The sequence below is a fragment of the Rutilus rutilus genome (assembly GCF_951802725.1).
Source record: "Rutilus rutilus genome assembly, chromosome: 3".
NCBI lineage: Eukaryota > Metazoa > Chordata > Actinopteri > Cypriniformes > Leuciscidae > Rutilus > Rutilus rutilus.
Genome location: NC_140211.1, coordinates 35,288,961 through 35,315,555, shown reverse-complemented (window position 1 = coordinate 35,315,555; position 26,595 = coordinate 35,288,961). Strand labels below are relative to the sequence as shown.

The following is a 26,595-nucleotide window of genomic DNA, read 5'->3' as shown; positions in this document are numbered from 1 at the left end:
AAGAAATACAAAGGGAGCGGAGAGAGGAGCAGTGGGCAAGGAAAAGACAGGAGGATGAAAAAAAGAGGCTGAGTTAGGAGAGAGAGAATGAGAGAGAGAGAAAGAATGTTCATCATAAGACCTAGTTTATTTGTAAAATCATATATTTTTTTTTTATTAATTGAAATGTTGAATAATAACAGACATGTACACACACACACACGCTACTCACACATAAAAAAAAAAATATATATATATATATATATATATATATACAGTGGTGGTCAGAATCAATGGCACCCCTGGTAAATAAGATCAAAAATGGCTGTAAAAAATAAATCTGCATTGTTTATCTTTTTGATCTTTCGTTCAAAAAATTCGCAAAAAATCGAACCTTTCATTGAAGTAAAAGAATTGAAAGTGGGGGGTAAATCACATTATAAAATAAATGCTTTTCTCCAAAACACGCTGGCCATAATTATTGGCTCCCTGTTATTAAATACTTTTTGCAACCTCCTTTTGCCAAGATAACTGATCTGAGTTTTCTTCTATAATGCCTGATGAGTTTGGAGAATAACTGACAAGAGATCAGAGACCATTCCTCCATACAGAATCTCTCCAGATCCTTCAGATTCACAATTTCATGTTGGGGCTTCTTCTCTTCAGTTCACCCCACTCATTTTCTATAGGGTTCAGGTCAGGGACTGGGACAGTCATGGCAGAAGCTTCATTTTGTGCTCAGTTACCCATTTTTGTGTTGATTTTGATGTTTGATTTGGACCGTTGTCCTGATGGAAGATCCAACCACGGCCCATAATAAGATTTCTAGCAGAGGCCGTCAGGTTTTGATTTTTTATCTGTTGGTATTTGCTAGAATCCATAATACAATGTATCTGAACAAGATGTCCAGGACCTCCAGCAAATAAATAGGCCCACAACATATAAGACCCAGCAGTATATTTAACCGTAGGCATGGGGTACTTTTTATCCCTGTTTGCACCAAACACATCTGGAGGGTTTGCTGCCAAAAAGTCCTTGTTTCATCTGACCATAGAATCTGGTCCCTTTTGAAGATCCAGTCGTGTCTGACAACTGAATATGCTGGAGTTTATTTTTGGAGGAGCGAGGAGGATTTTTCTTGAAACCCTCCCAAACAACATGTGGTGATGTAGGGGTTGTTTGATAATTTTTTTTAGGCTTTCTGACCCCCAAGACTCAAGTAATCTCTGCAATTCTCCATCTATGATCCTTGGAGAGTCTTTGGTCACTCAAACTCTCCTCCTCACCGTCCATTAAGACAATCTAGACACACGTCCTCTTCCTGGCAGATTCGTAACATCTTTAGTTGATTGGAACTTCTTAATTATTGCCCTGATGGTCAAAATGGGGATTTTCAATTCTTTAGCTATTTTCTTACAGCCACTTTCTATTTTGTGATGCTCAAATATCTTTTGATGCACATCAGAACTATATTCTTTGGTTTTACTCATTGTGATGGATGAGCAAGGGAATTTGGCCTTTGTGTATTCGTCATATTTAAACTCCTGTGAAACAAGAAGTCATAGCTAGACAATTTCATGTTCCTAGTCACCCTGGTGTGCTAAAAAAAGGTAAATATTAATGGGAATGTACTTCAGAGATATATCAGAGATACAATGCAGATTTATTTTTTTTACAGCCATTTTTTATCATATTTATCAGGGGTGCCATTAATTCTGTCCGCCACTGTATATATATATATATATCCTCCTGGGACCCAGGAATAGACTTTTGTCCACTGTAGTGGACATTATATTTTATTGAATTTCTCTGACACCATACAGTACATGTCACATGTCACAACTTGGGTGTCCTGTAGAGAGCACATTCAGGGCTTTTCAGAGATACCAAATGTTTGGAGGTTTCACCATGAAACCAACTTATCTTTGGTCTTTAAAAATTCTTTTTTCTGGGTCTCAGGATATACATAATATATATACATAATAATATATATAGTATATATATTTTGGTTTTAGTTTGGTTTAGAAATTGTCATTGGAAGCTTCTGACTTTCAAAAATATCTTTTCACAGAAAAAAGAAAGGTCAGAGCTATGGAACAACATAAAGAGGAGAAACAATTATTATGATGATGATGAATGTTCATTTTGGGGTACACTATCCCTTTAAACCATCATTTTACGATTAGCCAATTCACTTGATGGAACCAATTTGGATCATCCTGACATAAGGCAAAGCATCACATGTTGCATGGTTTTATGCAGTGACTCATCAGACAAATGGAGATCAAATTTGGATTACAGAGGAAAAAATCCCTCACAATCATTTGCAAAGCTTGAAGTTATATTAAATAAAAATAATATGTATAAAAAATGGCTATATATTGGTTGGGGGGAGATGCTATCACAAACATTATGGTTCTTTTATTTATTTTAAGGTATTAAGGAAATGAAGGACTTAAAGGGAATAAAGAAAAAGGAAGAAAAATAGTAAAAGAACTTGAATCTATACTGTATAGTAAAGTAATGCATTTAAACTGTAAATAATATTGTTGTTTTAAAATATGCACACTGACTCTTAATCTTATGCCTAAATGGCTTTGTTAATTCTTTTTATTACTCAATTTCACGAACATTATAACATAAATAATGTAAATATATAAGCTATAATAAGATATAAGCTATTTTCAATTCAAAATGGAAAAATTTGACAAAACTTGAATAGTTTGCATTACTGGACATTACTGACATAGTTGTCAGCTTTTAAATGCTTAGCTACTTACAAACGTTTAGGCATCCTAGAAACAAACAGAGCATTAATAATCTGAAATACTGAGGGAGGGAGGTTATTTGAGTATTTGAGATTATTAATGCTCTGTTTGTTTTTAGGATGACTAAACGTTTGTAAGTAGCTAAGCATTTCAAATTTGCTTAGCTACTGACTCGATGCACCTGCACTCCCTCATCAATACACCCTTTATATGCCCCTTCACCTTTCACTCTGTAACGACTGAGACAAATCAGACACAATTACTAACTTATCAAATAATCTTTAAAACTCACTCTGGGATCTATGGTCCCACCCCCCCCCCAACAAGGGCAAGAAGGGTCTTGGTTACCATGACTACGATCAGATAAGTTGGTTTTATTGCTGTTCAAAATGTGGTCACGTGGAAAAAGCAAAGGCCATAGAAAACACCCGCAGCCCTTAAAACAGACATTTTCTGCATCAATTTATGGACGAACTGATCTATAAATGAACATGCACCCCAGTGTGAATGATTTATTGTCTTGTGTACTACTATGTCTTTGATACTCTAGTATATATTTTATGATACAACCAACGGCCAATGTAACCCCACCGGTATTGTGTCTTCTATCTAATTAATGACTCCCACTTTAGTGTACATCACCTTCTCTTAGAATTCAGTGCGTGTTTGTTATATCTATCTGAGCATGAATGGACACAAATGGCCACGCCTATGTCTAACCACACTTGAGATAGAGTCATAAATCCTCCCAACAGAGGAATCTCCCGCTTGGAAATTCCTGCGTTCTTATTGGTTGAGCCAACCCTGAAAGGTGGGAACTTTCTCAGGCTTTAAATGGTCTCTACACAAGCCCTTCCCTCTCTTCTTCTAGCCTCTACTGCTGCTTCTTCGGGTTGATGTCTGTGGGGACCCCCACCGGGTTCTTCAGGTTTTCAGGTTCAATGAATCTTTTCCATAATTCCATTTCCTGCTTCCGGTTTCATTCTGTCACTCACCATTTTACCTATGCATGTATGTATGTGTGTTTGGATTAGTTATGTTCATGATTTAGTTAATAAACCTTGTGCACAATACGTATTTGGTTCTGATTCTCTGCTTGCAACAAGGTTTACTTTACAATTTAGATTTTGACTACAGGCTCTTAGTAGTACTGTACAGTAAGAAAGACATTTCCCTCCCCCGAAAATGAAAATTTCTTAGAATTAATAAACAATTAACGCTGAGTGTTCACAAGATGAACAGGTGGGTTGATTGTATATTAATTTTACTACATTAAGTTAATTCTATTAACTGATCCAAATTTTCATAATCAATTATAACAAGTTATGATTGATTATTATTATTTCTTTGAGCTAACTCGTTACAACTCCTTGTCTGTTCTCGTTGCAGTATACACTGCTTTATGTCAGACTCCTTACCAACCTGAGATCGTCTCGTCCTGTATACAGTCTCCTGTCCGTCTTCCGTCCGTCATTCTGATCCAGATCGCCTGTCTTCGTGTTCACTCGTCACCTGCACAGAGAATCCACTTCAGTCAGCACCATCATCATTCTTCGTCCCCATCCTCTCACCATCATCTGGTTCCCGTTCCACCACCACTCTGCTTTTAATAAACACTGTGTGCATCTAAACGTGTCTGTCTCCTCCTGTGTTTGTGACACCTATGTGTTCAGGGATTGTTTACAGAGTACTTTAGGAATATTAAAGCTATAGTAGGTAATCCTGTTCAGAAACACTTTTTTTTATACTGGGTGAAATGGTCCTTCCATCCTGAGAGTAGTCAATACATTATGGGTTCAGAAAAAGGAATGAAAACAATCAGACCTCTGTAGCAGCTGCAGGACAGTAAAAACTCTGACCAATCACTGCCATTCGGTGCGAATGTAAAGAACCAATCAGATGCCTTCAGAGTCAGGTTCACTGCACTGTCTTAGCAGTGTCAATCAAGTTCGCGTACGCGCTGATCGCCCCTCTCTTGCACAGCGTGTACCGTCATTCAAAATCAAGATTGCCGGTGTGCCGAGCAGCTGTGCTAATGGCGGACAAACAACCAAAAATGACAATTTCTCGAGTGGAACCTGCTCATACAACAAAGACAGGTAAACGGAAAAAGACCGATGACGATAAACAAGCCCGTCGGAGCCCATTGACTCAGTGTTAAAACTCTAGCCGCATAACATACAGATAAAATGTCACGCACTGTGCAAAGCAACAATTGAAACCTGCTAACCTTATATCTAGCGACCTTATCCGTCGTCATCGGTGACCCTGCATGTTTACTAGCCTGCGCATTCACGGCAGGCTCCGCTGTGGGGGGAACTTTACATAACAAAATACATGTTTAACAGCTAGTAGGCCTAACGTTATATGCAGGGTTCGAATTACAAAGTGGCTTTCGGGGGAGCCCTATTTTCCGATCCTCCCTGACTGACTTTAACGCTTTTGGTGCATGTTCGGGTGTTTAAAACAATAGGTTTACAGTAAACAGTACAGAACGTACTTGGTTACTTACGTAACCTCGGTTACCTTAGACTAGAGATAAGGGAACGAGTACTGCGTTGCCTTGCCGTGCTATTTCTCTCACGTCAGGTGTTTTCGCTTCAGTCGATTAGATCTGATATGGCGAGTTTTCTCTGTATTTATACTCTTCTATTTGGCGCGGCAGGGTGCCAAGCGCTCCTATTGGATCGCGCGCTTCTGCTTTCTCGCCATTGGTTTGTGCAGTTGCCTCAGCACAGCCTATCAGCGCTCTCGCTTGTGCTGCTGCAATGCGTTTTAAAATAAAGGCTTCAATATTCTCGAGAAAAGGAGTTTTCCCTTGTACAGAAAATCAAAATCTATATGCGACACAAAAAATGGACAGTGTTTTAGAGCTCCCCCTAAATGTCTCAAAGTAGGCTTTCAGGGGAGCCCAGGTCCTTTTCAGGGGAGCCGAGCTCCCCTTAGCTCCCCCGTAATTCGAACCCTGGTTATATGTTATGAATCTTACACGAAATTCATCTTCATCACAGTGCAACTAATGGAAATGGAAAAACGTGTATCAATGCAACCTGTTTTTAGCTTTGCCTTATAGTTATAACTAGCTCGTTAGCGAATCAAAAAATATATATTTTAAACTTTACCAATATCGATATGATAGCTTGATAGTGAGTAGGCTACTAAAATACATCTTATTTGTTTATATTCATAATGATAAAGTTAGATTTTTTTATTACATGTGATTCTGACATGATGCTACATGCACTGCGCTCCTTCCTCTCCGCTCGTCTCAGGTAAATAATGCGTCTTCCAGCTCAGCTGTCGGAGTCGCGCGTTCATGTGTTTTGGGGGCGTGGCTTTGGAAGGACCCCAGAAGGGAGAGGGTGGACTGAATGGAAATAATGAGCTGTCTTTAAAACAGTCGTTAGAGGTCTACATACACTCGATTTTTATCAGAAAAATCCTTTTTCAGAATACTTAAATTTTAATTATGTATTGATATATACATAAAGTTTAAACAAATTTGAAAAATACGTTTTTTAGACCATTCTTACCTACCCCAGCTTTAAGTATTGTGATGTACATTATTCACTCAGCTGCATATCTCTGTTGCTATGGCTGCCTGCCTCTAAAGTAATGTAAGCATTGTTACCTGCAATTTGACTGCTCTGAGACACACCTCTTGGAATCGAAAACTCACTGAAATATAGATGACAGGTTTTCCCTAAAAAAAACCTCCCTGTGCCTTTTATATCACACACCTTTAACAGCTTATTTGCTAATACACTCCTAAAATAAATAAAAACATGAATAATTCACACATGCCCATTTGTCTCACAGCTTTAATCATCAGTGCTCTAGTTTGTGTTTTACTTCAGTGTTGGTGAGGGATAAAAGATGTCACTCTTGTAATTGTGGGGACATAGCTGGTTGATTCAAGGCTTTGAATCGATGGGGCCTGAATCAATCTGCAAATGAGCACGTGTGCAAAACAAGCAAAGCCTGTGGAAGGGATCTGGGATGATCGATGTCTCTAGAGACGCAGCTCAGCGAGAGCTGAACACCCCGATTTTCCACTGCTAGGCGTAGACGAAGCGTAGCCGAAAAAGCATCGTGATTACCCCCTTAATGTATCCCGGCACCCTTGCCCATTCCACCAGATTCCTTTATTTTAGCCAAGCAGGAGATGACCACATCAGACCTTCATTACAAACAGAAAAAATATCAAATATCCTGCTGTATATTCATTGCCCACCTTGTGTGACCCATTTCAAAACTTTTCAGTGTGGCTCAAAATTAGTTTTACAGAAAGTGTTGATGTAAAACTGAAAAAAAGAGGATATTTTATCCAGCGCACAAGGCTTATTGAGTCACAGAAATGTGAATTGCCTTAAATCTACATAAAATTAAATAATTGTTCAGGGAGCTCCCAGCATGCATTGCAGCATTAATGAATTATTTGGTTACTGTTAATATTGCTTTTGCTGTTTGCTGACTTCATTTATACTGTTGTTGTCACTGTTTGTTATTTGTGATGTGTTGATGTCGAGCTCATCTTTTTACTTGATGTTTTTGATTGTCACAGTGATTGATGTCTGTGTGTTTGAGTATTGATCTCTATGCATATCTAAAAAAAATAAAAAAAATAAAAACGGTTGTAAATAATGTCTTTGCTTTGCATGATTTTCTCTTCTTCAGAGTAAAAAAAAAAAAAGTTTACTTCATATTAAGAGTAATTTAAAACCATGCAAAAAAAGGATATTTTGGCTGAACAAGACATTTTGAATTTAGCAAACATTCAAATAGTTGGTTAAATAAAGTTGTATAGGGACAATATTAGGACTATTATACTGTATGCTATATTAAATTCGTATTATATTACGACTACAATAATAAAAAAAAAACTTGCTACATGTACTGTGCTAGACTAACTTTGTCACAGCACTTTCATATTATTGCCCTTTTATTGGTTTAACTGCTTGTCCTCATTTGTAAGTCGCTTTGGATAAAAGCATCATGCTAAATGATTAAATGTAAATGTAAAACTGAGATATATCTACGTATGTATCATGATGGTGTTACGTTCCCACTTTAGTCTAGGGGTTTCACAGAGGGAGTAACAGATGTAACAAAAAGTAAATAAATAAACGTGAGAAATCTCCTTTCCATCTATCCCAGCTCTAATTCTTTTTCACCTGTATCACCAAAAGGCTACACAACACCTCATTGATTTACAACTAGCAACAAAAGGAAACTGAGAGAAAGTATGCTGAATGAGTTTCTTTTTAATAAAGGTTTAATCAATATATTTATAAAGCAAACAAAGATCAATAAACAGACAAACAAACTTAAATAACCATATCGTCAGGAGAGGGCCAGGCCAAAATAACAAACAAAACAAGGACTTCCTAAAGTTTAAACCCAGATAACTTACCTAACAAAAATAAATGAAAAATTAAAGACAGTTGTCTTACCTCTCTCCCTGACTAGAAATAAACAGGAAAAAAATTAAGGAGTGGATACTCCAAACAAATTGGCGCCCAACTCCCTACACGGTTTAAACTCACATAGTTTAAATGGTCGTTGGACTCAAACAACAGGTTTCACCAAAGAATATAAGTTCTCTTTTTAACAGCAATTCACACACAATAATGTCTGGGATAGCTGGAGAGGGACCCTGTCGATCACAGTCTCTTTTTGGTTTTATACAGGCTGCCAACAGATAAGCCACGCTCCTGCTAATTGGCATCAGCTGCGGACGATTTGGAGTGCTGCATGAGAAAGAGAGAGAGATAGAAAAAGAGAAAACAAAAATCACCAGCACAATATAAACAAGACTAGACACCTTGATTTTTTTTAACTTCTGAACAATTCCCTTTTTTTAGTGTGGTAACAATAATCCAGTTATAACCAAAATATTCAGTCATATTTTCATTCACATTAATATCCAATTCTAGACTGATTCTATTCTAGTTGTACTGCAAGTATTCAGTTATATTTATATTCATTTTTTTAATTTTTTAAGCGATGTTGGGTGAAGTCACTTCTTGTTGACGTTCAAAGTATTGTCAAACAAAACGTAGGCTAGCTCGACCCTCCCTCCTCCTCCTCCCGTCCCCTCCCCCTCCCTTCCATGCTTCCTGAAACAGTCATGAACCATTTAGAAAAACCAAACTGGATTTACCCACCTGTCCAGCAAAAACAGAGCCACCTGAATGTCGGATTGGAAGCCCTTCTGCCGGCGGAGTTCTCACCACCTTTTGAACACTTTTCCGATGTAAATTCGGGACTTCGCACGTTCCTTCTCCTTTTCCCTCTTCTTTGTTATTTGTTCATCGGAACGTCGTCTCTTTGGTCGTGTGTCGGCCATATAAAAATTCTCAAGAATATACATTTTAACGTTAGTCGCTGTCGTTGTCTAGGACATCTCTCCTCTAGATAACTTCCCTCTTCATGCTTCTCTCTCCTCCACTCCCCACCCCTCCCTTCATTTGCACGCGCACTAACCCCCCAACCCCCACCCCCAAATCATTCTTGTCGGTTATTGGCTGGAACACTGTTTGTTATGTTTCGTGGTCCAGGCTGGGCCAGTTTGTTTTTCTTGCCATTTGAGGAGCCTGGGCTGTCTACAGAGACCGTGTTTTTTTACAGTGTGTTCAGGGGACAGGCAGCTAGTGGATAGTGAGGTGATGTTTACTGTATGTGACAAAAAATGTTTTGGCCTAAAAAACGCGTGACATCGCTTAGAGCACCTTTAATTATCCAAAACAACATACAAATGAAAATAAATTAAGCTGATTAACATGCAACTGGTAATAAGTTATATTTCAAATTACTCTATTTGTTACTCTTCAATCATAACGATTAAACATGAAACACACATGCACTAACAGGACACCTGCCCGTGTCTGTGGCATTGTTACCTCACTCTTCATATGCACCCACTCTAAATCCTCTATGACCTGTCAGAGAAGGTTATGTGCTTGAAATCAATAAGAGCAACTTATGTTCAAAGTACCTGCATACACACATAGTCAATTTAGGTGGCTTTGGCTCACTGCACTCCTGCTCACCACTAACAGATTTCCCTGTTTAATTTCAGCCCACGGCAGACATTTTCAGCCTTTTGATAAACAGATTCGGTGGTCTCATAACCTCCTTATTCAGGTCATTAGCCACATTCCTCTCTCTTGGATTCATTCAACACTGCAATTTTCCCTTAGAGAAAGAGAAAGAAAGAGAAAGAGAAAGAGAAAGAAAATTTGTTGTCCATCCTGATAGATGGTGCTCAGTGGGAGCTACGCACAAAGACAGCAAATTACGCTTCTTCGACCCCTGATTGCCTGCTATACGAACCCACTGTTTTCAACAAGTGCCCAACCTTTTCCTTCATCCTTGGACCTATGCAGCTAGAATCAAACCATTTTTTTTTATATGTCTGGAATAGATGTTTGTCTTAAATAGCAGAACACATATGAAAAATACTAGGGCTGGGTAATGATAGCGATTTCACAATTTGATTTGATTCTGATTCACAAGCTCTACATAATTAGATATGATTTATGAAAATTAACCATGGTTTTAGTATAGTAAAATGGTAGCAATTCATTTTTCGTACAAATTTTTTATTCAATATTAATTCAGGTACATGTCAATTTTTTTCACATAAAATTTTTAATGCTTTCATTAATTACTTGTGTCGTTCCAAACCCGTAAGACTTTCGTTCATCTTCAGAACACAAATGAAGATCTTTTTTGATGAAATCTTAGAGCCTTCTGTGACAGCTACGCAACTACCAATTTGACGACTTCAAAAAGTTAATAAATGGATCGTACAAACTAATCCATATGAATAGACTCAATCACTTTATATGATGAACAGATTGAATTTAGGCTTTTATTCAGATATAAACATTTATCAAATCACACATCAGTTGAGGTAAGCATGTTCGCTTGACGTGCGAGAACCAATGAGGTTCATTCTCGTGTGTTACGCAGCACGTTTGAACACAAGAACCAATGAGGTTTGTTCTTGCACGTCAAGCAGGTTCAGCTTCTGTTTATATTCGCTGATCAATGTGAATAAAAAACTCAATTTAATCTGTTCATCAAATAAAGCGATCGAGTCTCTTCAGAAAATGTGGACTAAACTGCTCAATTCATATGGATTAGTTTTACAATCTCTTTATGAACTTTTTGAAGTGTCAACGTGTCAGTTGCGTAGCTGTTTATGAAGGGACAGAAAGATCTCAGATTTTACTAAAAAGATCTTAATTTGTGTTCCGAAGATGAACAAATGTCTCACTGGTTTGGAACGACATGAGGGTGAGTAATTAATGACAGCATTTTCTACTAACCTTTTAAACGTAACCTAACTAAACCGTTAAAAGTTTCACACGTTCCCATAAAAATGAAAATTCTGTCATCATTTACTAACCCTCCAGTTGTCCCAAACCTGTATGAATTTCTTTCATCTGCTGAACACAAAATAAGACATTTTTAAGAATATGGGAAACCAAACATTGACTTCCACTCTATTTTTCCCCTCCATACTATGAAAGTCAATGGGGCCCATTAACTGTTTGGTTACCGACAATCTCTGCTTTTGTGTTCATCAGAAGAAAGACATTCATACAGGTTTGGAACAACTTGAGGGTGAGTAAATGATGACAGAATAATGCTGATCCCAAATAATGCTGTAAATTACAATATAGTAATCCATCTTACTTGGTTTATTACTGTAATATTACAGGTTAAAATAACAACAGAGCCAAACAATTCAATTCAACAAATGTATTTTTACATATAATAACCAACACCGCAATAAAAACAGTAGGTTATATATATTGTGGGTATACAGCATTTAAATTGCAGATGGCTGTCCTGAGGTAAATGTAATTGTAGCATTATTATCTTTCCACGGTTGATACGATTGCATGAGGTTAAGCATTTCAGTAAGTTGTATGTATCTTTCACCATACCTTCTGTTGTTTTTTATTATTTATTTTGTGCTTTGCCTAAAACTAAGAGTAACCTAAAGGGGAAGAGATGATCGGTTTACTCTCCACACTGCTGCGATCTGTCAAACCACAAGAGTGTCAAAATAATTTGTCTGGTGGTGTGATTTAATTGACAGAAATTTAAACTGAGCCTTTGTTTCTTATCAAGGGTAACAAAGCATAATGCTTTTTACGATTACAGGATAGGAGTGTTACACATAGGCCTAATATTTGGTGAGGTTTTGTTCACACACCAAAATAAAACAGAGTGAACTACAAGATCGATCTTGAGTTTCCAAACAATGATATTGTTATCTCCCACGAGGTTCCGACCCATGGTCTAAGCCCCTTTTTCTAGCACTCAAGGCCCAAATATCAAATGTCTTAGGCTGGGGCCTTAGAATGATTGTCGTTCTGCAATCATAACACGGTGTGATTTGATTGGTTCCCCATCACGTCTAGCGATGCAATATGAGTGAACCGCATCGATAGGGAACATACTTGGTTACTAGCTTAACCTCGGTTTCCTGAAATAATGCTGCCCGTGCTATTATGCTACACGACTATGTCAGCTCACTCTGAGGTCAACCCCAGCAAAACAGAGAGGACTCATGCATGTAGCGCAGGAACGTCCAAATTATAAAACCTGGCGAAGGTGGACGGTGCGGACCAGCCGACTGCCATACAGATGTTGCCAATGGATACACCACTGGACCATGCCCAAGAAGAGGCCATGCCTCTGGTGGAGTGTGCTCTTACACCAATAGGGCACTGAAGGCCCATCGCAGTGTAGGCCAAATCAATGGCGTCCACTATCCAGCGGGATAATCTTTGCTTCGTGACTGGATGCCCTTTAGTGCGGCCTCCGCAGCATACAAAGAGCTGCGCTGACTGTCTGAACTGGGCAGAGTGCTCAATATATACTCTAAGTGCCCGAAGGGGGCAGAGTAAGTGTAACTCTCGCTCATCTTCCGAAACAGGAAGAGCAGTCAGCGAAATGACCTGTGCCCTGAATGGAGTAGAGGGCACCTTAGACACATAGCCGTGTCTTGGTTTAAGGGATGACTTTGCAGTTGTTAGGCCCAAACTCAAGGCAAAATGCGCTTATCACAAATCACCCACTCGCTTAACCGATGCTAATGCTAGCAGGAGGGTGGCCTTAAGTGAAAGTTGTTTTAATTCCGCCGACTGTAACAGCTTAAAGGGAGGTCCTTTGAGGGCCCTAAGGATCGCCGACAGGTCCCACGTGGGGATGGTAAGGAGACAAGGCGGGTTGAGCCTCCTAGCCCTTTTCAGAAATCGAACAACTAGGTTGTTCCTGCCTAAAGACTGGCCGGCCACAGAAGCGTGGTATGCTGCTATGGTTGCCATGTAGACTTTGAGCGTAGAAGTAGTGCTCTTTTAGAAAAGACAGTACCGGTGGTATGTCACAGGAAGTTGGGTCTTCATTCCGGACTGTAAACTAGTCGGAGAAAACAGACCATTTAAGGGTGTAGTGGCGTCTCATGGACAGGTCTCAGAGATAGTATTCAGGACTACACCTGGGAAGTCCATAAGTTCCCGTTGAGGGGCCATACATGGAGGGCCCACAACTCGGGTTGAGGGTGCCACATTGTTCCTTTCACCTGGGAAAGGAGGTCCTTCCTAAGGGGAATTGGCCATGGGGCTGCTGCTAACAGCTGCATAAACTCAGGGAACCAAGGCTGGGTGGACAATGTGTCCCCAAGGGAATGGATGCTCCATCCCCAGACAGTTCAAAGAATCTGAAGTATCTTCGGGAAGGCAGAGGTTGACCTCTTCGCCTCAGGAGACAACTCTCACTGACCAATATTTTTCTCAAAGGACAGGGCCCAGGGCCTCCTTTGAACCGCCTGGGGATGGAGTGTTCATTCCCTTAGGGACACATTGTCCAGGGACAGCATGTCTGCTCCCTGGTTCTGTCTGCACCGGCACATGCACTGCTTTCAGCCATGTTGTCCAAGAGGACTAAGACGTGGTTCCCTATCAGGTCTTCTAGGAAGTTTTTGAGGGCCAGAAAAACTGCTAGCATTTCCAGTCAGTTGATATATAACCGCTTTTCCGTGCTCTACCAGAAGCCTGAAGTTGGTCTGTCTTTGTACAGAGCTCCCCAACCCATGTTGAAAGCGTATGTCGGGACCACCTTCCTCCTCGAGACCAACCCCATGTTCACACCGGTCTGGTACAAAGTGGGGTCCTTCTGAGGGGCAAGGGCTCTGATACAACCGTGGTTCACCTTGACCCAGAGGCGACCTGAGCACCAAGCGTGAGCTGGGACCTGGGGTTTGAGCCAGTACTGCAGGGGCCGCATGTGTAGCAGGACCAGCGGAAGTACTGATGATGCGGAATCCATCAGGCCCAGCATCCTCTGAAAGGTTCTGCGAGGGGGGAAGGCCCAGGGATGGCTTCCCAAGCCTTGGCCCTTGTGGCTAGGGGCTGAATAAGCTAATTGATTGCGAGCGAATTGTAACCTTGTTTTACAATGTTTAGAACCCAGTTCGACAGTCCGGGGATGGCTTCCCAAGCCTTGGCCCTGGTGGCTAGGGGCTGAGTAAGTTCGGGATACAGGCCGCTTCAGCACACGATTGGTTGTGCAGATACGCTGTGACGCCATAGGTTCGTGCAGTTGCCACTGCTCAGCCAATTGACTCGCGTAGATTCCTGAACTGCTATGGCTTGTGCAGTTTCACTGCGTTATTTAATAAAGGCTTCAGCAATCGGAGAAAAAGGAGTTTTTCCCCATCGCGTTTAGCGATGCAATACAAGTGAACCATGTCGATAGGGAACACACTTTATTCATATAGAAGGATTGTAGTACACAATCAAATACACATTTCGATTCTACTAATAATTAGGGTCTAATTGCTTAAACTGTATTATCATTTTAGTGTCAATTTTACAGGACACTGCAATGAAATAAGATTGTCATATTGTATTTTTGGGACCACTGAACATTATGGATATTCTTTCACAGCATCAGTTGTATTTAGATCCGTGCCAGTGATGGTCTGCAGCAGTTTTGAAAGAAGGGTGCATCAGATTTGATCATATTTTGATTGTACTGAATAAGCTATGACTGATGAATCCTGCTCTACAACAAGAGGCATTCCCTCAGAGATGAAATGCTGCAGCATATGGAGGAATGATAAAACCAGCCACTGAGGGGGTTTGAATCACCCAAGCTCAGTTCAGACCAGCCCTGTAGCTTCTAGCAGGCGCGGGTAGCTTGCGAATTACAGGGCCTTTGAGAATAATGTTCATTCAAATGGATGGGCAGGCAGAAGCAGTATAAAATGGATGGCAAAAAAAAAAAAAAAAAAAAATGGCTACATGAATTCCCTCAAATAGCATTTGATAGAGTCTTTCTCTGAGTCCCGGCTCTGGTACAACACACTTGTTTTCAGCTGTGTGTCAGTTTTCATATTTCACTGACACTCAAGCTGTTTAATGCAGACTTACTAAAAACAGTTCAAAAATAAACATGTTTGAAGTTACAAAGGGCACTTCCACAAGAATTCTTGCAAAGTACAAAAAGGCCAGAGACAACACTGCCATCTCCTGGCTATACTACCCAACAGACATAGTGCTATTTATGATTTAAACAGACCATATATATATAGCCTACACACTACTGTTCAAACTTTTGTGGTCAGCAACATAACAAACACATCTAACATAAAAGTTTTTGTTTTCATTATATGTGTGTATATATATTTATGTCTGTGTGTGTGTACACTGTATACACACACATATATATTTATGTATATATACACAGAAACGCACACATACAGACATATATAATATTTAAATATAATATACACACATGTATTATGTAAACAAAATGTTTTGTTTGATGCGATTAATCAATTTGACAGCACTAGCAAGGATGCATTCAATTGTGACAATAAGGACAATTATGTAATTTTTTTTATTTATATATTATATATATTTTTTAAATTGTATTCTTTTGAACTTTCTATTCATTAAATAATTCTGAAATAAGTGTATCACAGTTTACACAAAAATATTAAGCGACACAACTGCTTTCATCATTTTGAAGGATCACGTGACAATGAAGACTACAATGAAGAGTAATGATGCTGAAAATTCAGCTTTGCCATTACAGAAATATACTACATTCTAAAATGTATTAAAATAGAACTCTGTTACTTTAAATTGTAATAATGTTTTACAATAGTACGGTTTTACTGTATTTCTAATCAAATAAATGCAGCCATAATGAAAAACATTTAAAAAATGTTTGAAAAATCTTACCCCAAACATTGAATGGTAGTGTATATAATCATAAAAGCATAAGCATTTGAGTGGACCCAATGTAAATTAATAAAAGAATTACAAAACACAAATACATGTTTTTTACTGTGTATTTATAACTAGCTATCAATGTATATCATTATACAAACAGCTGTCAAGATTAATGTTAATTATGACATTATTACTAAGCATCAAAATATCCAAACAAAAAGAATGACACTCATTAGCTCCAGAATGAATGACACTCATTAACTTCAGAATGTTAGCCATTCTAATCTGCATTCTTACATTTCATTCTGTTAGCAGGTAATTGACATTTACCTTTGTAAAATAAATCTTACATGGCAAATGCTGAACTGTACATTTTCAAAACAGTGCGATGTGCAATGAGGATTTGTCATTTAAAAAACAAATGATGGTAACAGTGGTTAATTGTACAGAGTCAAATGTGTTAAACAATGCCTTTATCTTCAGTGGGAAGAGCAGAAGGGTCCAAGCCACACTGTTTCATCTGAACAGCTATGTCAAATAAGTAGTCATAACATTCACACCTGAAAAATAACACAGTTTTAAAAGATAAACACATATGGTGTACATACAAAAAATGACGTGTGCATTTCATTTCATAGCTTACATTGTCTTTGCTTTCTCCCAGGTCTCTCCCCAGACGTAGACTCCGTGTCTGCGGACAAGAACCGCGCAGGAATCGGGGTACATGTCCATGGCTCGGGCCATGCGCTCTTTCAAGTCTTTCTCCTCTGGGGTGTTCTCAATAATTGGAACAACTAGAGATTCATCATACCTGAGGCCAAAGCACATACAAACAGTAAAGTAAAAGCAGGATTTTAGATGTTCACACCTACTAATATCTTAACATCACAACTGTTCTTTTTTGAGATTTAGCATTATTTGAGAAGAACACTTTACATTTTATGGCATGAGTGGGATCAGTGACTAGTGAAGCATCTTAGCAGGATGTACAACCTGTAGTTTGTATTGGAGTTTCCTTTTCGAATCCCCTTGATCATCTCTTGATGTGTGATGCAGAATTCCTTGCCAGGAAACATGAGAGTTGCCATGACAGCAGACTTTGAGTGTGTATGGATAACTGCCTGAGCTCCTGTGAAAGAAAATGACAATGCATTGCAAATACAGTACAGAACTGGAAGAAAACACTGTGTGTGGAGTGGACACGTACCTCTCATAGTGTAGGCGTTCATGAAGAGGGGTGTGCATTGACTTTTCTTTAGCTTCTTCTGTGGAGGTGGACAGCTGATGTCCTTCTCATCAATGTCACACACAAACAAGTCCTCAGGCTACAAACAGGAGTGGAATTATAGTTTCTTGGCGTTATTTCTTTAAACACATCAACACGCTACTGATGTGTGGTGCAAATGACTCATGAAAAAAAAAAAAAGCCTTACTTGTATTCTCTCCTTCTGAACACCTGAGGGAGCTATATAAATGTGCTCACTGGGAGAAGAAATAATTATTTTATGCTGTGTAATGAATTCCATACATATTTAAATACACGAGTTAATTTATTAATTGTAATATTTTGGCAGGCATTAAGTCCAAAACATCACAGTGATACAACCACACTGATATCATAATGTAGAAATTAAAAGAATGAAATTATGAAAAGAAAAATTATGAGATAGCTTGGCATAATATTTTATGATTATTTCTTAGAAGAAAAAAGAAAAACTTTTGTCTGCCAAATCAAAGTCACGTGGTCCAACTAATATTCATACAAGGGGTAAACAAAACAAAACAAAACAGGAAATGATTTCATAGAGACCCTGCAGTCTCCCAAGGCTGTGTCGAGGTCAATAAGATAACACAGGTTATAATTTTACACCGCACATCATGTTTATTCGTCATTAAATGTAATATACTGTATAAGGCAAAAACGTTTAGCCTAACCACATGAATATAAGGAGTCAATTTCAAAGAATTTGTTTAATACCTTCCCATTCTTTACCGTGGACATTTTTTTACGTCACTGTCTGGCCCAAATAGCAAGTACATATTGCCGAACACAGTGGATTTTATTATTGCTGTAAGATGCCTCGACTAACCCATGCCGCAGGCTTATTCCTCCCCCGGTTCCTGTCACCCAGCCCAACTCATAGAAGAGTCTGCATAGCTCTGGGATCAGCACACGAGGATGTTCCTGATCCTTAAACGATAATATGTCGTCTCGTTAAGAGGGGTCATTATAAGCTTCTGAGACACAAACAATATCGAGTATGCTATATCATGACAAAACCAAGAAGAAGAACATTATTTATAGTTTTACCCCTATCTTCTTCCCGTTGCTCTCCGCGTGTGCAGTATTCACTTCCGACGACATTCTTAAAACACTGAAAGAAGACTGTATAAAAAAACTCTCAACGAAGTTCAAGATATTTATAACATTTCTGTTAGTTTAAGGCGCAAGCCCAAAACAGCGTGATCAAACTGTTGCGCAACAGCGGAAGGCGGAAGTGCGGAACTTTAAAAGATAAAAGACTCCCAATCAGGGCCGTCGGTAAATGTCTAAAAACACAAAAAAATCTCACCTAATGCTGTAAACATATAGAGAGCCCTATCTAGTATTATTTAAGATTAAAAATAACTCAAATTAAATATAATGCATTTTTTTTTATTATAATAACAAACTTATTTAATGATATAAGTAAAAATATAATAAATATGTAATAGTAGCCTACACATATTTAGCAAAATACTCTATCTCCTTTTTCTAGCTTAACTTTAACTAACGTGCTATATTATGGTCATTAAATGGATTTCCTGAGGTAAATGTTATGTGACATAATTGTTCTCCAGCTGTTCAGTTGACCCTTTCCATGGTTGAAAAACACTGATTGATCGATATTATGTATGAGGAAAATACATTTCGGTAAGTTGTAGGCTACTTTATCTTTCAGCGTTGTTCATTCGTGTTTATTTACTAGCTAGTAGAGATGATGTTCACATGCCGCTAGGGATCTGTCACGTCACATTTACAAGTACCAAAACGGTATTTAGTGTTTGAATTTCGTAATAAAATTGACAGAATCTGAGAGCTGAGATTTTTTTATATCATAAGTAACCTGCTCTGTTTTGTCTGTCGGTCTCCGTGTCTTTGCTTCGCGATTTTTCTGTGCTTGAGAAAATGGATGTGTGGCGTGAGAGCGTGTGAAAAGTGTCAGTTGCGTGAGTCTCACGCTCAATGCATGAGAGTTGGCAGCCTATCGGACAATCTGAAACCATAGTAATTATGAAACACAGTCTAGTATTCAAGTACCACAGTGTAAAATTAAACAGGTTATGTGCATTGGGCTGCACTTAGTACCTTTTTGCAGTTTTGGTGAGCAGTGTCCAGATTAGCATGATTACATTTGTGTGTGGCTAGATAAAACGTGTGGGTGTGCAAATAGGGGTGAAGTCAGGTTGATTGGGACACTTTTTCCAAGTCATCTTAGAGGCAAAAAGTGTCCCACTCACCCTGAATTCACCCCTAAATGTGAATAACTTTTTAAATAAATGTGAATAACTTTCAAAATGTTGTAGACTATAGTTACATTAAAAGCATGCATTTTGTTTGCTCGGATGCTAAAATTGATGGATGGCATTTTCTAGGTAGCCTACCATATTGGCTAGTGCTGTATTTTCTGTGTAACATGAGAAGTGGTCCTTATGTATGTGTACAACTATCTTTGTGATGACCATTTTGAGTTTTGGACCATCGGAGTGAGTAAAGTGAGGACATTATACCGATTTGTGCTACCTCCCATCAAAACAGATAGGTAGCACAAATCGATCGTGAAAAATGCTATCTATTGCATACCTATCAGATTGTGCTACCAGCATCATTATTCATGTGGTTTGAAGCTTTTTTTCAGCGTCCATAGCTACCCCTTCAATGCAAATATATTAGCAGAATCTGATAGGTACACCGGTCCTCACTTTCTGATACCCCTTTAAATACCTATTTGAGGGTCAAGACCTGGTTTTAGGGATACAGTTATTATCTTTAGGGTAAAGGGTAGGGTTAGGCACTTAGTTGTAATGGTTATGGTTAATAAGGTTAGGGTAAGGGGCTAGAGATTGTATTTGGGAAAGGGGTTAAATGTTCCCACAAAGATAGCTGTACAAACGTGTGTGTGTGTGTGTGTGTGTGTGTGTGTGTATGTCTGTGTGTGTGCGTTTGGTTTATATTACATTGTCGGAACCAAATGTACCCACAAGGATAGTAAAACCTGAGATCACCTCCATTGTGGGGACCAGCCAGCGGTCCCCACGAGGGAAATGTGTTAATAAACATACTAAATTATATTTTTTGGAAAATGCAGAAAGTTTTCTGTGATAGGTTTAGGGGTAGGGTTAGTGTAAGGAGATAGAATATACAGTTTGTACAGTAAAAAACCATTAAGTCTATGGAGAGTCCCCACAAAGATAGTGTGTGTCTGTGTGTGTGTGTGTGTGTGTGTGTCAATATTTGTCTAATGTAAATAACTAGAATAATAATTAAACGGGGCTTTTAAGGATTATCAGAAGGAATGAACTGTCTGTTTATATGTTAGCTCCACGTTTTAAGTCCATTTTGTTTAGAATAATAATATAGAATAATAATATACGAGAATTACTGTTTTTGTATATGACTGTACAAACTGAACTCTTTCAGTTATTAGGCACAGTCATTTTGATATTGGCCACTTGCAAAATTATTCAGCTCATTGTCTTCTCATCAGTTACAGAAAATAAATAAATAATAAAATCCTTTTCATTTTATTTTATTTCCTGGAATAACAAAAAATATATTTTATCTCCTTTTTGTCACCAGTTTCTTTAGAATTTCCATTTAAACGCTTGCTTCATATTAACTTCACTGATAAAATTTCAAGGAAATATTGTCAAATTATACAATAGCTTGTTAAATTCCATTTAAGATCCACAAGTTCCAACATGAAAACCAAAACCGCAGAGGTCTAGCCCGTGATAACCTCCTATGAGCCACCTTCAGTTCCTTTTACTTTTTCCCCCCACTTGAAGCAGGAAGTGAACGTGTATCAGCACACATGGGGCGAGGTCATTTTTCACACACCTGAGTCAACCACACAACTGTAATGTTTGCAGTGACTCATCATAATACATGAGGCCAAACTAGCTTATTTACTCCCACTGCTCAACCTTTTCATTTTGAGAAAAAGCACACAACACATTTATCCAGACATGCATTTAATTTAGTCCCAATTTATATAGGTATCTTTATATGTAATTACATTTTAAATCATGTTCTTCATGTTGAAAAACACTTGCTGCTGATGTGGAATACAGGTAAGATAAGGGGCAGGTTTTGGAAAAGATGTACTGTAGGGTCAACTGTCAAGAAATTGGTTACAGTAATTAGTTTTTTAAATATACATGAATGAAGACACAATTTGAACATATTCATCATTTTATTTAGAATTTTACAAAATAGTGCCTACACATACTTACAAATCGATTGATGTCAATGAAACTCCATGAGTTTCAATGTGTGTGGTATGTTAATGCTGGCTGCACAGACGCAGAGAGAGAGAGAAAGGAAGTGTGAGAGACAATAGTGAGGGTGTGTTCTTTATAGCACCACCCATCATTGCTCACCAAGTAGCCTACCTTAGTCTGAGCATATAAAGAGGTGAGACACATTTCTAGAGGGTTCAGAAAATTACAAAGGAGAATCAAAGCATTGTAAGAACCAAACCAGTTCAGGGCCAACAAACAGGTATACTTCCCTTCATCCAGCACATGACACAGCACGGACCATGTGGACTTTGTTACTTGTGGTACTAGCTACTGGATCACCAGCTCTACTTCAGGCAGCCCCGGTTCAGGGTGAGTGATGGCAAATGTGTTACTTATTGATCTCAGAGGTGCCTCTAGCATAGTCTTGGTCAAGACGCATACAGTGGCAAGATAAGGATATATTTACGATTTTAGTGCATTGACGATATTCTTTGTAGATAAATTTCAGATGTTGCGATATGGTTTAGGATAAAGGCCTTTGGTTGTATTACAGAAACTTCATATCTTTAGAATGAAATTAAGATCTGACATGTTTCAACTGATACCGCTATGGTTTAAGATAAGATAAGATTCCAGAGTAATGATGTTTCTGTAATACAGCCCCGAGCTTGTTAAGTTTATTGTACATATAATACAATATAATAATATAATCTCCTTTACTCAGGAGTTTATTAATCTCCTCCTCTTTTATGCCCGGTACACATTGTAAGATTTTGGGCTGTCCCAGAAGAAAGATGCCCAATCGTGATGATTTCTGTGGTCGTGACTCCTAAACGGTGGTCTTAAGTATTACAGTGAGGTTCAAAGACGTCTGTTGTCAAGGTCTTGCGACCAACGATAGCCTGCGATACATTTCTGACAGTGATCGTCTCACAGTGTTTACTGCTACGACCTATGTCTACTGACCAGCCAATAAAAATGCAACATGAAATGTAGTATTGATCAAACCGACATGGAGCTAAAACTTAAAACTACCTACCTCAATCTCCATTTACAAAATTGGCATGCCAAGTTGGCCTCTTTTCCCTAGCCATAACCGCATATTCTCCTCTCTCGCTTCCTCTTTTATTTCAGCGCACATAAAAGCCACAATTCCCAAAGTGCGATTCATCTTGCTCAATTTGTTTGCCACTAGTGCACGCTGATGACGTTTTATACTTCTATACTAACTTGCGTCGTAGCCTATGATTTATCATCAGTCATCAGCGTACAGTCTACATACATGTCGTACCCAAGTTTATTAGATCCAGTGTGATTTGTAATGATCTTGCGTGCTACAGACTGTGCGATTTTGGCAATCCTATAAGATCATACAGCAATCTCGAACCATCAAGAAGTATACCTGGTGTCTACTTATTCCTTCCTCTGCATACTATAGGCCTATATCAGTTGTTCCAGTAATTGATTTCTTTAAAATCACTTGCTGGTCTAAACATGTTATTTTGAAACAAAAACGAGAGGTCCTTTACAAAGTCGAAGGCTTACAGATGGTCTAGATGTTACAGATGTGCTCATGTCTGCACATGCAATGAATTATTAAGAGATTCATCTAATGATACCTAATGCTAAATTGCTCATCCGTCACACACAGAGCCTACATTTGGCCCTCATGTACAAGCTAGATTATGCATGGAAAACAATTAATACTGTACATAAATAAAGATTTCTGCCTTTGAATATTTACATTAGTTTCTCTTTCGACAGGTCACAGTAGCAGATGCAGCTTTGCTGGTGTTCTCCATATTGAGGGGACCAGCCGTTACTCTCTGACTTTCCAACAGGCATTGGAATTGTGTCAGAGTTTAGATTACAAACTGGCAACACAGGAACAGATCACTGAAGCTTACCAAAAAGGCTTGAGAACATGCAGGTAAAGAAAACATTCTGAGTACAATAGCCTTAGCCTAGAGCTTAATAACATGTTCAGACTTAAACGCACTTCTTTTGATTTTGCCTAATGGCAGTACTTCATTTTTTTTAATGAACGTGGGTCCACACCTTTGTTTAGATACGGCTGGATTGATGGTCAAAATGTCACGTTCCTCCCACACGTTAATACTCCAAACTGTGACTCCAGTTCGACGGAGGTCACCTTCCAACCTAAAGCAGCAGAATATCTTTCTGATGTTTACTGTTTTAACCCATCAGGTAAGTGTAAAGAGAATGGAGTGTCTTGAGAAATAATCTAAAAACATACATCTTGTTGACTTTTAATTTACCTTCCCTCAAAGATTCATCAAACTGTGAAGATACTGTTAAAAGTAACTCCGAGGGTGCAACCAATGGAATCACGGCCACAAAAAGTAAGTTCCCTTTCTTATTCCATGCAGTGCCTAGAATTAGATTTTGATATACTTTACTTTATTGCAGACATTTTGACTTAGATTGCTTAGACTTACTGTATTAGCTTTACTTTTTGAGTTGAGGGGTGTGTATTGTGAAGAAGCAAGACATGCAGCAGACATACACTTCATTGTTCATAATCCAACCACGCCTAATCCAGGACATTAGTCATATCTCTATGACCTCAGACATTTTTACGCACCTGCAGTACCACAATGACGGAGGAAGCACAAAAGTTGCTGATTTGATTTGATTTGAATACTTAGGATGTAAATAATTGGTCATTATTATTATTTTTTTTTGACCATTCACTCTGTACTAACATAGCAAAGTGTGTAGTTTAACATTAAAACGCAACCTTCCGATCTTTAATTTTGTTTTGGTGTCAGCACAGCAATGCAAAACACTAATGTATCACTTAAATATTTAAAGGGATACTTCACGATTAGCATTAAGCTTTGTATCAGTAGAAACCCGGTAGTATTTTCGAATGACCGTGCTTCCCTCCCTCATGTCCCCCTGAGACGAGAGATTTCTGTATTGTGTGTCACAATCGTCATTTTGCGTCATCGGAGGCTTTTTTGGCCAGAGGCTAGAGACTACAGCCAGTAGTAGGAGCTAGTTACGCATGTTTTCAACCCGCCCATAGGGGGTGGGATCTCACGATAAAACGGCGCCTTTTCAGTTTCGAGTCAACTAGTAGCCTAGTTGTATCATTTCTTCTGATACTGCCCTCTGTAACCGGTAGGCGTGGCTTGGGAGTGGCCTCTAGGGCAGCGAAGCAAGTGCATTCTGGGAGTTGTTGTCTTTCATCCACATGAGCCAAAAATAAATTTTCTGGCTTTTCTCAGTCTAGAAGGCACCAACTTCTAAAATAATTTCACATTTCTATTACACAAATGACCCAATTTAAATGCACATTTATCTTTCCAGCTGTGAAATATCCCTTTAAGCTTTTTGACAGTAATATTTTATGTGATTTCTTGCAAAGATGAAAAGCCACATGAAGACATTCTTAAGGAGGTCAAGACGGAGGGCTTTCTAGTAGATTTGGAGGAGATAATGGGAAGAGTGAAAAGAGAAACTTCCCCTTTGAATGACATGGAGGTCCCCAGAATAGTTCTTCCTGATGTGGACATGACATCATCTACTGTTCCTACCTTGGACACTAAAGGCCCTACAAACAAGCCCAGTTTTAAGAAGAGCTCATCCTCTGTTGCCCCCAGTGTTTTGTTCCCTGATACAGAGGGGAGTGGATCAGCGTCAGATTCTGAGCCTAGTCAATTCACAATAGGGTTGATTACCACAGAGGCAGCTGAGAAAAAATCCATACAAGACACACCTGAGGTTCCAGAAGTGGCTTCAAAATTGAACACCAGTTCTAAAGGTGAATGTCCCTACAAAATCCACACCACATTGCCCTCTTATATATTCGGCCAACATGTTTCTGCCTCAGAGTAACAATCAATCAATCAATCAATCAATCAATCAATCAATCAATCAATCAATCAATCAATCAATCAATCAACAGATCAATCAATCACCCACATGTCCTACATGTCTACTAACTCTCATTAGAGTGTTAGAGTATTGGTAGACTGTTAGGTTGACATGTAGTTGCAAAGTTACTTATAGGCAGTAGAATGTCTATTGGGGAGCATCATAATTAAGAGTTAGCAGATATTAAGCAGACAGACTACTAATAATCTAATGAGAGTTAGTTGACATAGTTACAAAGTTACTTAAAGTCAACAGAATGTTCAAAAAGGACCATCAAAATAAAGTGTTACCCATTTTTTAACCTGGAAACAGGTTTCCAGCGGATTTAGATCCATCTTTGCACATTTAGTTTGGCCATTGATGATAGTTACATAAATAAGCTACATTTTAATTGACGTTAATGTTTAATATCATCAAGTGGTACATAACTTAGATGCTTAAATATGTTGGTCAATTTTGTAATACATCATATTTTGAGTCATCATGTCGCATTACAAATGTATCTTCAATGCAGGTCGTCGTCACAATTCATCTCCAGAATCAACCAAACAAGGGGAGGGACCATCTAGTAAGTTCATGTGACAGCACTGCAGATACCATCAGTTTCTTCACTTTTTTCTTACCTGACATAATGTAAATCTGTCAATTTACCATGTTTCTCTCCTCTGCAGCTTGGTTGATAATCTTTGCATTCTGTGTGGTTGTTGGAGGCATCGTATGCATACTTGCTGCTATTGCCACTAGAGACAAGTAAGTTTACTTTTTAGATTTGTTTCTTCTTCAGTAAATTCATCACAATTATCTGCCATTGAAGCCTGGCTTTAGTTTACTGAATGTAACTCCTTACTTAGGTGGTATGGACCGAGACAGAGCACAAACATCACGACCGAGGAGCACAACAAAGACTACAGTAAAACAGAAACTCTGCCACTGTCAGAGAAAGAGCAGGAGATAGTGGCACTGATGAGTGTTACGACCCTGAATGGTAAAACAGAGGACATTACAGCTACCTGTCCGGATGAGCATGAGAAAGAGTATTTAATGTAACACAGGTGAAGCTGATGGAGAGAAATGGCTAACATTGCCAGAGCCTGAGCTTTAAATAAAGCTCTCAAAATAGATGATAATAATAATAATACACAGTATGCCAAATAAAAAGTATCTTTAAATAGTAAAAA

At 38.6% G+C, this 26,595-nt stretch overlaps 2 protein-coding genes across 2 annotated transcripts; one reads left to right on the top strand and one right to left on the bottom strand.

Moving 5' to 3' along the window:
• Positions 1 to 16,110: 16,110 nt before the first annotated feature.
• Positions 16,111 to 19,300, bottom strand: apip (APAF1 interacting protein). The gene is made up of 8 exons (XM_084403968.1): positions 19,255 to 19,300; positions 18,321 to 18,588; positions 18,100 to 18,200; positions 17,443 to 17,491; positions 17,217 to 17,334; positions 17,003 to 17,138; positions 16,653 to 16,820; positions 16,111 to 16,569 (listed from the first exon to the last, which is right to left on the bottom strand). The coding sequence occupies exons 2-8, from the start codon at positions 18,372 to 18,374 to the stop codon at positions 16,470 to 16,472; spliced, it is 726 nt and encodes a 241-aa protein (XP_084260094.1). The 5' UTR covers positions 18,375 to 18,588; positions 19,255 to 19,300; the 3' UTR covers positions 16,111 to 16,469.
• Positions 18,822 to 26,591, top strand: cd44a (CD44 molecule (IN blood group) a). The gene is made up of 9 exons (XM_084403966.1): positions 18,822 to 18,923; positions 21,794 to 21,883; positions 23,279 to 23,444; positions 23,583 to 23,722; positions 23,806 to 23,877; positions 24,909 to 25,304; positions 25,932 to 25,985; positions 26,089 to 26,167; positions 26,269 to 26,591. Exons 1-9 carry the CDS (start codon positions 18,905 to 18,907, stop codon positions 26,462 to 26,464), a joined length of 1,212 nt encoding a protein of 403 aa, XP_084260092.1. The 5' UTR covers positions 18,822 to 18,904; the 3' UTR covers positions 26,465 to 26,591.
• Positions 26,592 to 26,595: the final 4 nt, after the last annotated feature.